This window comes from Centruroides sculpturatus, unplaced genomic scaffold, assembly GCF_000671375.1.
Source record: "Centruroides sculpturatus isolate CEXI.00-Female unplaced genomic scaffold, Cexi_2.0 scaffold224, whole genome shotgun sequence".
NCBI lineage: Eukaryota > Metazoa > Arthropoda > Arachnida > Scorpiones > Buthidae > Centruroides > Centruroides sculpturatus.
Genome location: NW_019384419.1, coordinates 703976 through 721442, shown reverse-complemented (window position 1 = coordinate 721442; position 17467 = coordinate 703976). Strand labels below are relative to the sequence as shown.

General features: G+C 28.0%; 1 protein-coding gene across 1 annotated transcript in view; it reads right to left on the bottom strand.

Annotated features, from left to right (window-relative positions):
- Nucleotides 1–9516: 9516 nt before the first annotated feature.
- The window catches only part of LOC111619328, a 30580-nt gene continuing 22629 nt past the window's right edge, over nt 9517–17467 (bottom strand). Inside the window, exon 5 of the mRNA XM_023361031.1 lies at nt 9517–9827. Coding sequence (XP_023216799.1) covers nt 9667–9827 — 161 coding nt within the window. The 3' untranslated portion in view covers nt 9517–9666. The remainder of the gene's footprint in view (nt 9828–17467) is intronic.

Below are 17467 nucleotides of genomic sequence, written 5' to 3'. Positions count from 1 at the left end.
ATAAAATACATGAATTTGAATATTATTTAATACGTGATCTTTATAAAATCGATACGATTATCAAATTTAAGTGATACTACAACAGGCCCATCAAGCTATTTATTGTGGGACTAATAAGAATATGTATAAAAGGCCTTCTTAGTACCCACAGGCAATAGCAGATCCAGAAATCTTTAGAAGAAATAAAGGAAGAAAACAATATGCTTTATAAAATCATTACCTTCTGAGATATCCGGCTTTACTCAAGGAAAAAACCCCTCAGAGAAAGGGTGAAATGTAAAAACAATTTTATAACAGCCAAAATTATAATAAAAATATAGAAATTTACTATTTAACATCATTCAATATTTATTTATTTATATGCAAACATAAGGGGAGACACTGAAGATCCACTGAATACCACAAACGAGTTGACTATACATAAATATTAAATAACAACAATATAAAAAGGTTAAAGAAGAAATAAAGAAATTTTATCATTCTTTATAATTTGTAAAAGAAAAAAAATAATTAAATTTTATTTTTGTATATTAGTTTTCAAGTAAGATCCTTCACTAAATCAATAATTTCCAACTTTCTCTCTGTCATGTTCAGGGTTGTAGGTTAGACTTTAATTGATTTCAGTCTCTTCCCATCGATATCAAAGAAAAAAAAACTTAATGAAAGATCTCATTGAGACTCTACAAAGCAATATTAAGCTTTCAATATCTGTCTGAAGTTATATAAAACGATTTTTAGACAGCAAAAGGTTTCATTTATTGCCATATTTTAAGGAGAAATGATTTAGTAGAAGCTATTTTATCCACTCTTATTGTTGTAATAAATCATTTATATAGGTGAAGATATATAGAAAGAATATGAAACTTTATTATTTTAGTAATAAAGTTTGTATTTTTTTACGAAATTAATAAAAATACCCCCCTCAAAACGCTACTTCTATCGTAATATTGATGTATAAGTATTAATATAGCAATGTTTATAGTATGGTCTCTCCTTACAGTGTATTTTTTTTTATAATCTAATAAATTTTATTCATTTTACATAAAGATAATAAAAAAATTAATATTTTATTGAATAATTTTTTATCATTTAATTTTATAATTTAAATTATATTACGTAAATCATTGTTATTTAGAGTTTTTCATAAAATAATGTCAATCGAGATAAAGTATAATTATAAACACATTAATGATAAAGTTTGTAGGAGTTTAACACAAATGACTTAACAACAATTCGAGCAGATAAATAAAATAAAAAAGGAGTGATTAATGAGTTTTCTTCAATCAATACGATTGTTTGCTTCTTACAGCAATTCAGGAAACTGCTTCTAAATAAAAAAGCAGGAAAAAAGGAGAGCGAAAACAAACTGTTTTGTTCTTAATCAAAGCGTGAGAGAAGTGAAATGGGGCCCGAAACAGTTACAAATGTAGGGCTTTATTCCAAACCTCCTGGGCCACAGTGGTCGAGTAGATAAAAACCACTAAATACTAGTTGTCGTGGGTTCTCACCACACACAACGTTTTCTGGTATTTCTTCATGAGTCTAAGTAGGAGCCAGTTTCTTATTTAACATATAAATAGGGCCCATTTTCCCAAAGAAAGTTGTCTCTGGAGGCACCACCCCTTCGTTGAATCGCCTAAGTGTTTTGTTACCTTATACGAAAAATACAATCTAATCTTTACATGCATTTCCAAAAGCCATAAAGTATATTAATAAAATCAATAAAATAAATTTTAAAAATTTACTAATTACTTGCTTTCATTTAAAAGTTAAATTTTGAGATCTTTCTATGCCTGGGGTACGAGTCAAATGACCTTATTGATTTATTTTTTTAATTTTAAAAATTAGATAGGAAGTGTTGAGATTTGTTCTCATGCTACTTACTCCTTCAAAACAAAAAAAAAATCCTGTACTGAAATTACAATGAAGTGTGAATAATTTAGCAAACCCATATATAAAAAATAACAGGCTCAGATACGGGACTGTTATTTTTGATTTAATGATGTAAATGCCTGAATAATGCATAATGCATTCTATCTGTATCATTCTATCGTCTTCAGAATCTATCACTAGGTCTTGTTTTATGGGTTGTATATAATAAAGCAATATATAAACTTATAGAGAGAGGAGGAAGAGTAGAGTAAGGAATAGCACCAGAATTGGATTTCTCCTTACTAATTAGGAGTAGGGGTCCAATATATGGTACCTACAACAAGGGACTAGAAGAACCACATTTTGGCCATCGTGGGTACAGTATAACTTAGTAAATTATTTTACTATAAATAAAACTGATTTTCAGTTTATTCTCGTGTTAATTGTATATACAAGTTCTGAAGTTTGTAATCTGTATTGTTTTCCTCCCAGGAGTTGTAATTTGATTAAATATTTTGTATTCAAATTGTAAACCGTGGCATTTATTTCTGCTCGATAAAATTTATATTTTATTTCTGTATCTTGATTGGTAAGATATGAATTATCATTTGTTGCGAACTGTAACAAAACCTATTTGTTACATTTAATCTACAGGCCTTTTGAGAATTGTAATGCTTAATTTTAATCACTGTATAATGAATAGATAAATATATAGGCCTATATGATCATTAAATGCAAATTAACATTTGTAAATTAGAAGAGATGTACAGTACAGTTATCCAGTGAGTTTCTTTATATTTAAGAATATTTTTCAATACACAGTTATAATTAGAACGAGTGAAGACAAAAGTGTTATGGATCCTGATGCAAAAGTAATTTGTAGGGCCCTACAAAGTTAGGTTATATAAAATTCAAAGCATGCTGAAAGGCCTGAGCTCTGTTGCACTGCACTAGTTAATTGAGCTTCGTGTGTTGAAAGGAATCAATTTTGTCACAACCTTAGGCGAATGATTTAAATTTGTAGCAAAGAATTGGTTACCTGTCAAAGAGGATAACTCCTGGTTCGCGCCTGATTAACGCGCTTGCCACGTGAAATTTTCTGGGTTTCTTCACGTGTTTAACACCTAAATAGGGGCCAATTTCCCATACAACTCTATGAAGGTATTTCACTTTTGCAGATCGTCCAAAGTAGGATACCATGCCACACTAATTCTACAATGTAGTATTAAAACTCTTGCTACTACCTAATATATTTTGAATTACAGGGTGACCCAGTCAGATAGCTATTCTAATAGGTCACTTGCTACTTTATTTGAATACTTCATCACTCCTTTAAAACTTGTTAAAATTGTTTATAATGAGATACTCATTGTTCAACATGAAAATTTGAAATCTTTGATACTAACATTCTGCAAGTATTTTTTTAATTTGAAAGCGAAACGTACGGTTAATTAACTTTTGGGCTATTCAATGTTTTAAGTATTAAGTACGTTATAGCCTGTTTAAATGATATTTTTATATTTTTACATTATTTTCTCTTGAACTAAATATATTTTTATATTAATTAATTTATTAGTACCGGCTCATTTTGTATTAATTTTAAAATTTTGCGTTTTTAAATATGAAAAGATTAAGAAACGATAAACAATAATTGTAAATATAGGCAGTTCTCTGCGAAATTTGAGAAATAATAAAACATTATACGAAATTTTAATGATGATTGGTTGAAAGCTTAATTCTCTTAACTGTGATTGGTTGAAAAGTAAAAGTAATCATAACGCAAATAATTTTTCTCATAAAATTTGCATAGTACCACCTATGTGATGAATATTAGTGCTGTTTTCATTTAATTATAAATTTCTCAAACTTTAAGTCTCATTTTTGTATTTTATAATAATTTAATTATATTCATAATTTCTATAAATAGGTTAAATTATACAAAACATTTGGCAAGTAAAATATTTTACTGTAAAAAATTCAATTAATATACTGTATAACTTAATAAAACTTTAATGTACAAATACAGTACCTATATTTAAAACTGTGAGTATATATAATCGAAGCTCATGAAAATTATTTTAATTAAATAACACGTTTACTTGCATTAAATAAATTAAATGTTTATAATTAAATCTTTCAAATTTCTTACGTTTAATGTAGGAATTAATAAATTAATAGTTATTTATTATGACTAAGAAAAGTTATTAATTATGACTCCGTTATTTTTTTCCTTCAAGTGAATATGAATACATAAGATATAAATAGAAAATATATGGTAAAACTTTAAACGATTTAAAGTTTAATATTTAACTGGCTGAGTGGATAATATCACACTCAGACAGTTAAATATTAGTTGTGAGTTCAACTCAGCCATTTGAACATTAGTTGTGGGTTCACACCTGGCCACGTGGAGTTTCCGTGTTTTCTTCGTCTTTGTAAATAAAGGACACTTCCCATAGAAAGTCTATCCTAGAGACACCCCTTTGGCAGATCTTCCTCGTGTTGCTTACCTTGTCCTATTTCTTCTCTCCACTCTAGTTAAAAAATTAAAAAGACAGTGTTAGTTTAATGATTTCGAATTTGGTCTTTTATTCAAGAAACGTGATATTAAAGCGATAAAAATTTCTTTTAACAAATGATAATAAGTTTAATTTATTCCTACGACATATTGATTCTATTCTTATATTTTAATATAGATAAGAATAAGATTTGTAACTATTCAGATCTGATCTGACCGAGTGGCTAAATCTATTAAATACTGACAGTTGGTCGCGGGTTCGTACCTCATAGGTTCGTACGTGATAGTGGTCAGCTGCCTTATAGAAATTAAAAGTCTTCTTTTATTATTTCATTAACTTTCTATAATAAGTATTTCTATCTAACCGATAAAATTGATTAATTAAAGTAATATTAATTAATCTGTATATTAATTGAAAAAAGCTTCAGGTTGTTCAACTTGAGCTGGGTCTAAAAATATGATTCAGGTATCAAATTAAAGCTCTTATTGTGTAGGCGATGCTGACGAAGAGGAATTTGAGAAAGATGATATGGTTCAGGCATGGCAAAGTGGCAAAAGCACAATGTTAAGTCTATGTAACAAACATGCCCGGAAATTCCTTTTTTAACTTTATCCCGAGCAGTTTTTTCCTGTGTGTTTTTCAGTTTCTTTAATGTAAATACTCATGTCGATAAATGTACATTTTAGTTACTAAGAAAATTGTTTTCATCACTCTCTCACATCTCAACCTCATCAATCCCTCATCTCCGAGCAACGCTGGGCATCATACTTCATTTCAAGTAATACTAGCTGCATATGGCCGCTAATTTAAACTAGTATACCACTAATATAAACTAGTAAACTAAATACTTCTTTGTTCAACTTGATTTTTGCAGCCCAACCTGTAAACAGAGGCCACTGACGAGAACATAAAAATGGCCATTGTGTCGGGGGGTATTTTCTAGAATTTCAAAAAGTCGTGTTCCTGAAAAAATGGCCACCGTTTAGGTCTTGCTGTTGCTGGTATTTAGAGGTTCATTTGAAAGTTCGAGTGTGTCAATTTTATCACGTTTTATTGAGAATTAGATGCCATTTCTATTCATTTCTTTAAATAAAAATACATGTTTTCTTATAGAAAATTCGCGACTACTAATGAAAGATTTAAGAAAGATTTCAAACTTTTTGTATATCAACTTTATTTATTTTTTATTATTTATAGTATTTCCTGTATACACAGATACAACTTCCACATAAACAAGTATTTTATAGAGTAGTAAATCCCTCTGGCAAAAATAAATAATGACATAACAAACGACAGGTTTAAAGAAAATCTGTCGTTACAGAAATAAAGAATATAACTTTTAAAATATTTAAAGCTTTATATTTTATTTTATTTTATTAAGTTATAATTTAATTCTTATTAAATTTTTTTCCAACATATAAAAAATATTAAAAAGTTTATGTTGGAGAAAAAAATTGCAAAAATTTTATACTATAATTTATATCAAAGATGTTAAAAGTTTCACAAAAGTATCGTCAGAACGCTATTACGTCAATATGACGTCATTTTACATTTCCCCATTAGAAAAACTAAAAGTATGACGTTAAAATGACGTAAAATTGCTCAAAATGATTCTACTAGAACCTACGCAGGGGTTGACTTGCGAAGCCATCCCTGTGTAGGACCTTGTACTGTACAATAAGGGGATCACTAAAAAGTCTAATAATTTTCAATTATTCTATTGTGTGAAATTTAAAAGAATAACAAAAGCTTAAAAGGAATAATTTTGTCGAATTAGAATAAAAAACTTCATTTAAAAAGTTATTTTTTAAAAACACTATGACATTAAAATGATTTTTTTCTGTGAAGACATCTATTATGAGATTTTATTATCAATAAAAAATAACTTTTGTGTTAATTATTACAAACAAGGCTTAATTTTGAGGACAGTGATGAATTTTTTAAAATATTCTAAATGCAAATAACCAGTAAAATTTCCATTAATTCTGACCATACCCGAGTTATGACACTTGACCCCCATCTTTCTCCCCATTCCCTGTTTTTCGTACTCCAAAATGAAATAGCAGCAATATATATATATAATGTATTAAAAAAAAAGGAAAAATCCTCATATATATATATATATGTGTGTGTGTGCCTGACTAACGAGCTAGCCACGTGGAGTTTTCCAGGTTTTATTCACGTGCCTGACATATTTAACACTTAATTAGAAGATAGTTTCCTATAGAAATTCCTCTGGGAGATTTCCAAGTGTTGTATTGCCTTTTTCATCAATTCAGTACAATCTAATTGGATGTTTCATGTAAAAACATGATGTGGAAATAATATCAAACGAGATTTTTATTTACAATTTCAGGAACATTAATCTTATGAACCCCCAAAATATAATACGAAAACAATGTAATTTGAAGTTTTTTCTTAAAGAAACGGTAAAAATTTTGTTTCTATTTGATTATTTATACATTTTTTTATAGTTTTCATATACGAGTGTGGCCCCAAATTTGTGTCTGTTCAGGGTCTTATCTTATTTCTTTCAGGTCACAATTGTGTTATTGTAGACAACGTTAAAATTTAATTTTCTTAGAGTAAAGGACAAATCATTTGTTTTCTTTGAATTGCATTGTTTTAAGTATCCAAAACAGATGTTATCTTAAGGAAAAGAGATAGTAAAATCATTGTTCTAACTCACCTAACTTTGAAAATATGAAATAATTTTGACATTGAATGAAAAAGTTTAATTAAATTTGAAATTTATTTTCAAAAATATCGATTTTTTAAATATTTTACAATATTCTTTTAAGCTTAATATACTCTATAATATTATATAAGAATGGTCTAAAGAAAATACTTTTTAATATTTTACAGTGTGCTATATATATACTAAGTTATATCTATGATTATTAGTTTTAATATTACAATCCACATAACATAATAAGTGTGATGCTACAAACATTTAAAACTAGATTTATGTACAGAAAATGAATGTAATTTAAATTTAATTTAACTAATTTTAATAATAAAATAGTAAAATTAATCATTTGTTACCGTTTATCTGATATAATACAACATAACTACACATGATACAGATAGACTATAAATATAGAACATGCCTAAACAAGATAATGTGCAGTGTTATGTACACTTTTTCACTATTTTTTTTTTTTTTTTTTTTTTTAGAAAAAGCAAACTTAAAATATGCATATTAATACATAAGTCGGTCTTCGTGAAATATTTGTTATAGAGTGAAATAAATTTATGATTTTCTAAACGATGATTGGTTAAAGAAATATAAGTAGGCGGAGACACGTGGATATTTCTACCATTAAGCTAATGTTTTTATCATTTTTTTTAAATTCAAAATAATCGTGTGTTAAATATAAATTCTCTAATCAATTTTTCGTTTATAATATTATAGTTTTAATGCTTTAATTATGAAAAAAGTTGTATTTTTAATGACTTAAATTAACTCAGTAATTATCTATACATTAAAATTTTTAATACTAATTCTTATTATATAACATTTTTAAAATGGTCGAATAATCAGAATTAATTATTCGAAATATTAAAGGATAATTGAATATCTACTTTAATGTTTAAATGCCAATTGTACTTGACGTCTTTTCTTTTCTATTATTTTAAATTTCATTTTGTAATCGAGAATAAAACTATTAAAATGTTTCAATGATACTTTACAGAAATTAAATGAAATTTTAATAAAGACAAAGAAACCCTTTGATTTAGTGTAGTGGAATATGGCAACACAACACATGGATGATCTATCAAGAGAAGGAAACTGGCCCCTATTTAAGTGTTAAATCTGCCATTAATTAGCTAACAAGAAATGCGCTAAAGAATATTTGTTAATAAGCCAAAATATTCAGTAATATTTATATAAATTAAAATATTCTTTAATTCTTAAATAACTATTACTAATATTTTCTACTTTTTAAGGAATAATTATAATTACACTAGAATATTTTATAATATTTAATTAATGAATAATTGTTAATAAATTGTAAAAATTTCTAAATTTTTAAAGAATAATCGTTTATATGTACAAATATTTTTTAATATTTAAAGTTAAATAAATTTTATTTTTAAAATATCTGCTAACTGTGATGAAAAGTTTGATAAGGTAGTTTAAAGTGTAACATTGCTAATGTAGTTTGATATATACAATTAAAGTGTCCTAACAATTATAAAGAATATATCTTTACTTGTTTAAACGAGTTAAATCAGAATGCATCAAGCATCTTTACAGAGTAATATAATCTCATTTAGGTGAAGAGTAGAACTAATTAATTAAATAAACATTACCTTTGGGTGAAAATGATACATTCGACTCGTTTCAATGTTTAATGTACATAATATTGACACCACAGTGATTATACTGACATTAAATTTCCTTGGAATTTAACAGAAATATTTTATTTTTCTCCCGTGTTTTGGACACTTTAATATAATATTCTCTTAGGATATACAAAATTAAAGTCTCTTTGAGAATCTCTAGAAGCATATACACTTTTCAAATTATCAAGAAGCAAATAAAAATTCAATGATATACAATAATAATATATATTTTTTAATTAAAAATAAATAATTGGATAGTATATTTTGGACATATGCATGCAATATATAATGTATTCGTATATCCAGCATTTTTGTGTGTGTGTATGTATGTATGTTACATTGATAGTTATGTGTACAGAATTCTTGATGTAGAATAAATATTTTCCATTATATAATATTGAACTTTTCTTCATTAATCAGTGGTAAAATCAGGTGCCTAAAGAATGCTGTTTAAGTTTTTTCCCAATCCTGTTTATCATGGTTTGTAATATCTATAATTAATTTTGCTAGGCCTAAAATAGATACATAATAATTATATTTTTATTGAAGAATTGGGTGAAGTAGAAAGGCCCATTGTCTTTGTATCATTTCTTTTATGAATAATTTAGATCTGTCCAAATCGAACCCAAATTTATCAGAACCAAACTACAGACGAATTTTTCACCATATACAATATCAGCATTACTTTGTTTAAAGATTTTAACAATACACTTACAGATTGAAAAGGAATCTTGATAAAACATTCACATGTCTTGAAAATGTTACATAAGGAGAATTCTTTAAGCATGAGGATATCATTGTAAACTTGTAAGCTTAACGTCAAAGATGTTGCAACACCTTTCCAGAGGTACAGTACACATCGTAAATCTGAATTTACAGCATTACACTGTTCTGAATCGCCTCAGAACCCTGAGTTTTAAATGCTTTACTGCTTAAAATCTCTATATGTGTGTGCATAGGGATGATTTGGAGGAAAGTCTGGATGCATCCTGACTCTAAACTCTTCGGCAACTACATCACAACTGGGAGTCCCCACCATTAAAAAAACAACTTGAATTCGTCCCTCCTTACTCGACTCCGCTTTATCTGCAAGAAAATAACCAAACATTAAACGTTACTGCGATGGTTTCACACGTATGAAATGGGATCAGATTGGATTGAATTGATTTGCATAAATCGATGCAACATATGAGGAATACCCCCGGGATATTTTTAATATTAATAAAAAATAATCAGAAAGTCAGTTAACCCACGAAACAGAAGATTACAAATTAATTTAACTGTTCTTAAAATATATTAAGTTAACTGATTTTCGTACCATCCTATATAAAGTTACCTGTATAACCTATAACGTTTATTTAATTATGTAATTTTTTAATTAAGAAATTTACAGGTTATAAAGTTCCGTCGTAAATTATATTATTCTTAATGTAATTTCACAATTAACATGTTTTCCTATATTCAGAATAAAGAGAGATTTTCTATGGAGCCATTTATAATGTTTACAATTCTCATAGAAGTTTAATGCTATTGACATAATTTCTAACTTATATCTATCGAAATCGCTTACTAAAAGGAAATTTCGAAATGTCTACCCATTTACAAATGCCTTAAATTAATTTCCATTAAGTGTATTATTGGGATTAAATGGAATTTATCTCGTGATTCCGATAAATTTATTTTGTAATGTTGTATGATGCTTCAGTCTATCTTTTATTAAAAATTATATATTATAATATTAATTAAAAGACACTATAAACGGCGATTTTTTATTTAAAAATCTAACGTTTTTATCTTACTAAATAGATTTGATTTAATTTGACATGGCAACGCAACACATGATGCCTCCCTCCTCCATAGAGGGAGGCATCCCCCCTTCAGCAGTTCGCCCAATTATTTATAAATCTTTGTTTTACTTTAAAGACGTAACGTTTTTCATATCCTGTCGATGGTCAATCAAGTAGTGAGCCTACCTATAGCAACATGGATAACACCACTGAACCCTTGTCATGGTTTGCGCCTAGTCAACGGTTTGGTCAGGTGGAGTTTCTTCATGTTTAGTAATACCTTAATAGGGGCCAGTTTCCCTTAGAAAGTCCTTCCGGGAGGCATTCCTCCTTGGAAGATTGTCCATCTGCTGCGTTATCGTATATAAACAACAAACACAATGTTCTTGCTACCGGGCTATCCATGAGGACACCCCGTTTTTGTCTAAATTGGATGTAATAGAATAAAAAGAAGGAACTATTTCAAACTAGGTTAACTTAATGTCCTTATGATACTTTTCGGTCTCCTAGATGTTTAATTTTAGGAATTCCTCTAGCGAGTCACAAGAGTTCCAGTTTTACAGAAAGATGTACAACGAGTCGAGTACAGCAGCTATTTTCTTCCTCATTAAATTAATGTGTGATGTATCATAGTAGATCTCTGGCCCTGTTATTGAGTACATGTATATTTGCATTGATATAAGACTAGAAACCCTTAACGGCATTTCTCTATAACCGGTCTGAATTGTTTGTCTTCTTATACGTCTTTCCGAACGCAAATAACCGTGGGAATGCAGGTGCAGATATATTGATGTTTCTAAGGAGTTTTATTACCTTACACAGAGTGGATTTCGAGAATTAACACATTTAACAGCTTGTCTGCAGTGTATAATCTTGTAAACCATTAACGTAAGATAATTTTTTTAATGTAAGGAGTACTTTACTTTTGTCTTGTTTAGGAAGAATTAGTTGTTCTCTTTTAGCCACTTCTTTGTGAATGAGATACCTCTGTGTAGGTCGTTTCGCTTTCGGTTATATTTGCCATGTTGTTTCATCTAAAATAATCAACCTGATTGGATCGAATCCTCTTAGTGTTTTCTCAAACCCCGGAATAAAGAGGGATATATTAGGAGGTATGTCCAGCTCTTGTCTAACTCTAGATAAAAAAAATCGATGAGTTCAGCATACTGTATGGATTACCGTGAACATTCTGTTCTATGTAGTACAGAATATACTATTGTCAACAGTTGTACAGAATACGGAATAGGACTATTGTCAATGTGCTGTAGCTTCAAAAATTGACAATAGTACATGATTAGGAAGAGAACAAAATGCTTCAGTTCTTTACAAGGTAACTCTACGGAATTTTAAGGAATGATAAAGACAGGATTCTGGAAGCACTAAACTAGGAGTATACGAGATACAGATTAAGATGAACAGCATTAGTATGAACACTGAATACATTACTTACATTAAGAGGAACCTCGTCAAGCGAATATATGAGCACAGATGTGATAAACATAATAGAAAAAAACAGTACAACTGTAGTTAGATTCGTCAGTAATGGATTTCTATCAAATTTTATCGGTAGCCAAACTTTTATTGCGTTTTAAGCGATTTAGCGTTATATCCAGTCTACATGATGACAGCAAAAATATTTAAAAATCAGATCGGAAGTCCGTACACATTTATCCCTAAGCATTTCTTAACTGATCTTAATTTTATAGTGTTTTGCCCCTGTACATCAACATCATACCTCTCCTAATAACAATCCATACCAGTTATCTAACTCCGTTCTCGAAATTAACGAAGGACAGACGTACAGACAGGTAGACGAACGACGATGGGAATGTATATGTCTAAAGATTGAAAATTGCAGCCTAATTAATATCTGATATAAAGGATTTTAGGATTGATGGATAAGGCAAAGCAACACGTGAAAAACTGGCTCATACTTAGGGGTTAAATACGTAATAAAAACCCTGGGAACTCCACGATTGGCGAAGCTCAAACCCGTGACGAACTAATATTTAGTTGTTTTATTCACCGGTCATTAATGGGCTGTATAATGGAAGAAATGCTCGACTACACGTAGAAAACATTGATATTTTTTGACAAAATTTTGTTTTTCGTGAGAAACAATGATGCATGAAACTGAGAAAGGACTTTATACTCTTTCTAATCTTCCATTCTTACAATATAATGTATCTCTTTTAAGTCTTATAAAAGCCAATTAGAAGGAAAAAAAATACACAATTAAACAATATAATAAGATTATAATAGTACAAATGTAGTAAATAAATGTAGCCTATTAAAAAACACTCAAGTTGAGTTATGTAAATTTAATGTCTTTAAATTTATAGTAGCCTTTAAAATTAAAAGTAAATTTTTAAAGTTTGATTAATTAAATGTATTTTACAATAATAAACATTTAATGTAGTTTTAATTTAACAAAATATCGATCGTAAAGCGGCAAATTGTTCTGTGTATTACGAGTGCAGCAGCAACAATTCCTACGCGTTTTCCCACTCAATAAACGATACGTTTTATCTATTTTATATTAAATTCTTCTCAGTAAATGTATTTTTTTTAAAAAAAATAAAAACAATTTTAAGCTAATAAAAATTACAATATTATAAAATTTTGATTAAATTTTATTAAATATTTTTACATAAAACTACATGCAATTACCTATTCCTTAATACTAGGCAATCTAATTACATTCACTAGAGAAAAAAATATAATATATTGTTCTATTTATTATTAATTAATATTATTTGTTATTATATTATTCAATTCGAATTCCTAAATATAGAGTGAGGTGTTATTGAAATACGATAAACCAGCACTGAAAGGGAGAGTATGGCGTCGCGTCGCGTCGCTTTGCGCGACGACATTTTTCCTCCTACATGTGTTCTTCAATGTTGAATACTTTCACAATTATTCTGAAATTAATAATGAAAACAGAACAAAAATTTTTAACGATTCTTGTTTGAATAAAATATCAGAATTTGAATAATTGGTGCGCTTTATCTATGGGCGGATGCGACACTTCCGCATCGCTTTTAAAGTTATTTATTACGCATTATCTGTTTATTTTTATTTAAAAAATGAATATTATATTTAAAATATAATTTAAAAAATTATTTAATTAAAATGAAGAAAAATAAACGCAATAATAATGAGAAATGTTAGCCCCAAGGTGAAACGAAGTTCGATAATGCACCGTCGCGGAAAATTAAATATCACATTAAATCATTAACTCGGATATTCTAAGCGTAATTATTACTTTACATCTTTAAAATTTATATTTGTTAAATGTATTTTAGTTGAAAATTATAATAAAAATATATATAACAGCAATTTAGAAAGTCTTGCGCGCACTTCGATTTGTACCAAGTTATGATTCTAATACTATAAAATATTAAGTTTACTCTTAATTAAATATTCTTATAAATATATTAATAATTCTGTGTTACGTGTGTGTAATATTGCTTAAAAAATAATTATTTTCTTTAGAAAAAGCAAACACACAAAACTTTAAGTTGATTATAAATCAGAAATCGTCAAGCGAAACGTTGCGATTCGATGCGACACGGCGCGACACAATATGATGCTTGCTTGAGAAATAACCATTATTAAATTAATTAAAATGATAAAATTATACAATAATTATTTAAACATTTTTGCAAATAGTAACTTTCTTATAAATATAATTATTTAATTAATTTTTAAATAAAATTAATTTAATTATATCGTAATTTTCTTTGCTGGTATTAGTTTAAATCATAAAAAAAAGTATTTAATTGACTTAAAGAAAGATAAGTAATGCATAATTTAATATTTAATTAATTTTTAAATTAAGATAAGATTTATTTATAAATTCCATAGAGAATATTCCCTCTTTATAATTAATCCATACACGGACTAATACTATTTTTATTCGCAGAGATGCGCTTAATTCGCTTCGCTCGCGTCGCGTTGTCGTGTATAAAAAAATTTATGTCCTACGAGATTTATGAAAATAGATTAACTTTATTTACCGATAATACTGTATATACTTTATATATATATATATATAATTTTTTAATTAATAAAAAATATGAATAGATTATTACGTTTATAAGACACTGCGACATTTGAGACACGAAGCGAATAGAAAATAAAATAGATAGAGAAGATGAATAATGGTGAAGTTCTAGAAGAAGTGAATGAGAATAGGGAATTAGCACAGAATATTAAGAGAAGAGAAGTTATCTGGATTGGTCACGTGAACAGAGAAGAGTGCCCACTCATGAACACTTTAGAGGAAATAGTGGTCGACAGAAAAAAGAAAAAGTAAAAATGATTGATGACCTGAAGGAAGAAATGATCTACAAGAACTTCTAAAATCAAGGGCCATAGACAGGAAAGTCAGGAAGAAAAATTTGTTCTTTATGAAACTCTGGAAACACTTGAATACTGAAGAAGAAATGTGGTTTGGACAGTAAAGTAAGAATAATATATAAATTATTGGACTTCAGAGCATTTAAAATAAAATTTAAAAGTATATAAAATAAATCCTGTCATAAATTTTCTAAATTATATTTACTCACCAGTAACCGAATGAATATAAACCACTAAATGCTGATAGATGGTCGCGGGTTCAGTACCCAGTTTCTTGTAGAAGATCTATTTGTCAGATTGCCTTATTCCATTAATCCAATCTGAACTTTATAAGAAATATACTTAATGACTACTTACAAACAGATTTATTTAATTAATTACATTAAACGATACCTTATAATATTTGATAATGAGTATTTTCTAAATAATTAAAGAGAAAAACTATGTCATTAGCAATTGCAATAGACTTACTCAGCATCTCTTCCATTATTCTAATTGAGTCATTATCTTAATTATCCACGTTGTTGAAAGTTATCTATACTTAACAAAGTTTACCAACAAAAAATAAATACGTTATATTCTAAGCAATATTTTTGCTAAATAATTTCATAAATTAATAAAAATTTTCTCATATAAATAAGAAATTAATTATTTAAAAGAAATACAAACGAGTTGCATAACTTTCCCGGAAATAGTTAAAATTGTGTGTAGTGCCATCTGTTGTAGTATTTTATTTTAAAAGGAAAAAAATAACGTCAACTAGCTTAATTTTGATAGGTTTTATAAGAAATTGTAAGTGCCTATAACGAGTAAAATCGTCATTAAGTCCGATCTACTCGGGATATAGCACATGACCTTTTCTATCTCCCCACTCCTTTGACCTTTAACCATCAAAATTTAACATCATTAATGACCTTAACGTACAAATTTCCCCGCAAAACTTCAAAGATTTGGACCAAAAACACAGGAGTTATTAAGCTTCAAATAGGGTGAATAAAATGGTGTCCTACCCCCCCACAAACACACACATTGTATGTGTTTGTGGGGGGGTAGGACACATTGTATGTGTTTGTGGGGGGGTAGGACACATTGTATGTGTTTGTGGGAGTAGGAGTGGAACACGTGTATATATTGAACACAAGCACACACAATATATGTGTTTTTGATTAATATATACAAAAAATTACATTAGATTTTTTGCATTTCTCGACTTTTCAAGGTCCTCTCTGTCCAAACATGTAAAAGTTTGGAGAGGGGTCATTTTTTGACTGATCCCAATACTTTTATTCTGCTACATATCACAGGCAAAAAAGTAAAAAAATGCATAGAAATTTAATAAATTAATAATTTTCTTTTAAATTCCTTTCAATTAATTTCAAGTAGGGGGAGAGAATAATAATAATAATAATAAATAATAATAATAACAATAATTTTCAGGAAAAATGAATAATTTAATTGTAATTAAATTTAGTTAATTTGTATGAAATATTATTTTAATTAGGAGTTTATCAAAAATGAATTTAATTTAGGAAAATTGAATTTTAATTTGAAATTTTAATTTAATTCAGTAGACAAATTAATATAAATTACTTTAGGAAAATAATTATGCAGTCTGTAATAATAAATTTAATAATCCAATATTAATAATGTATAACACAATTGAAAAAAAAAGTTAAATTAAATTAAAAGTTTCATTTAGAAAATCATGAATTTTAATAATTCAAATATTTTAGTAAATTATTCATTTTTAGTTTTGAAATAAGTTCTTAATTCGCATAAATATTCATTAAATTTAAGATTTGAAAGGAAAAAAAATTGAATTTAATATCATGTTAAAGTTACGCAATAAACTTGATATTACTACAAAATTCAACCTACAACGATAAGGGTGGTCCAAAAAGCAGTTAACCATCTATTATAGGATAGCCCTTACAGTGGTTAACTAACTTTTGGAGTATTCTTATATAATAATCTAGTAATCCTTTACATGTCTAACACCTAAATTTAGGTGTTAATACTTAACGGCTCGAAGTAACAGCATAATACTTACTCTCCATTATAGTGAAGTTATATTAAAAAATTTTAAAAAAAACCTGAAATATGATTGACAGGAAATACTAATTCTAATATTAGAATTAATCTAGAGAATTGCCATGTAGATAAAAAATTGGTCCCGGGTTCATACCTCAACGGACTGACATGGAGTTTTCCGGTTATCTTCACATGTCTAATATATCTAAATAGGGGCCAGTTTCAGTTTGATTTATTTAAAATCTTTTATCTTGATTCAGTTTTGCTACTAGATCTTGACACACAATATTTACTTTCTATCATAGGAAGTTCTATTTTTTTTAAAAAAAAAAGCAAAAAAGAAACACTAAATATAATGGACAGAGAACACAGTTTCGTGTATTAGAATAATAGAATTAATTGGAGAGTTGCCAAGTGAATGAAACCAAACAACACTAGTAGCTGACTGTATAGAGGTTTCCGGGTTTTCTTCACTTGTAATATAAATAATGGCAGTTTTCCATAGAAAGTCTTTCCATCTTGGTTAGTTTGGCATTTTATCTC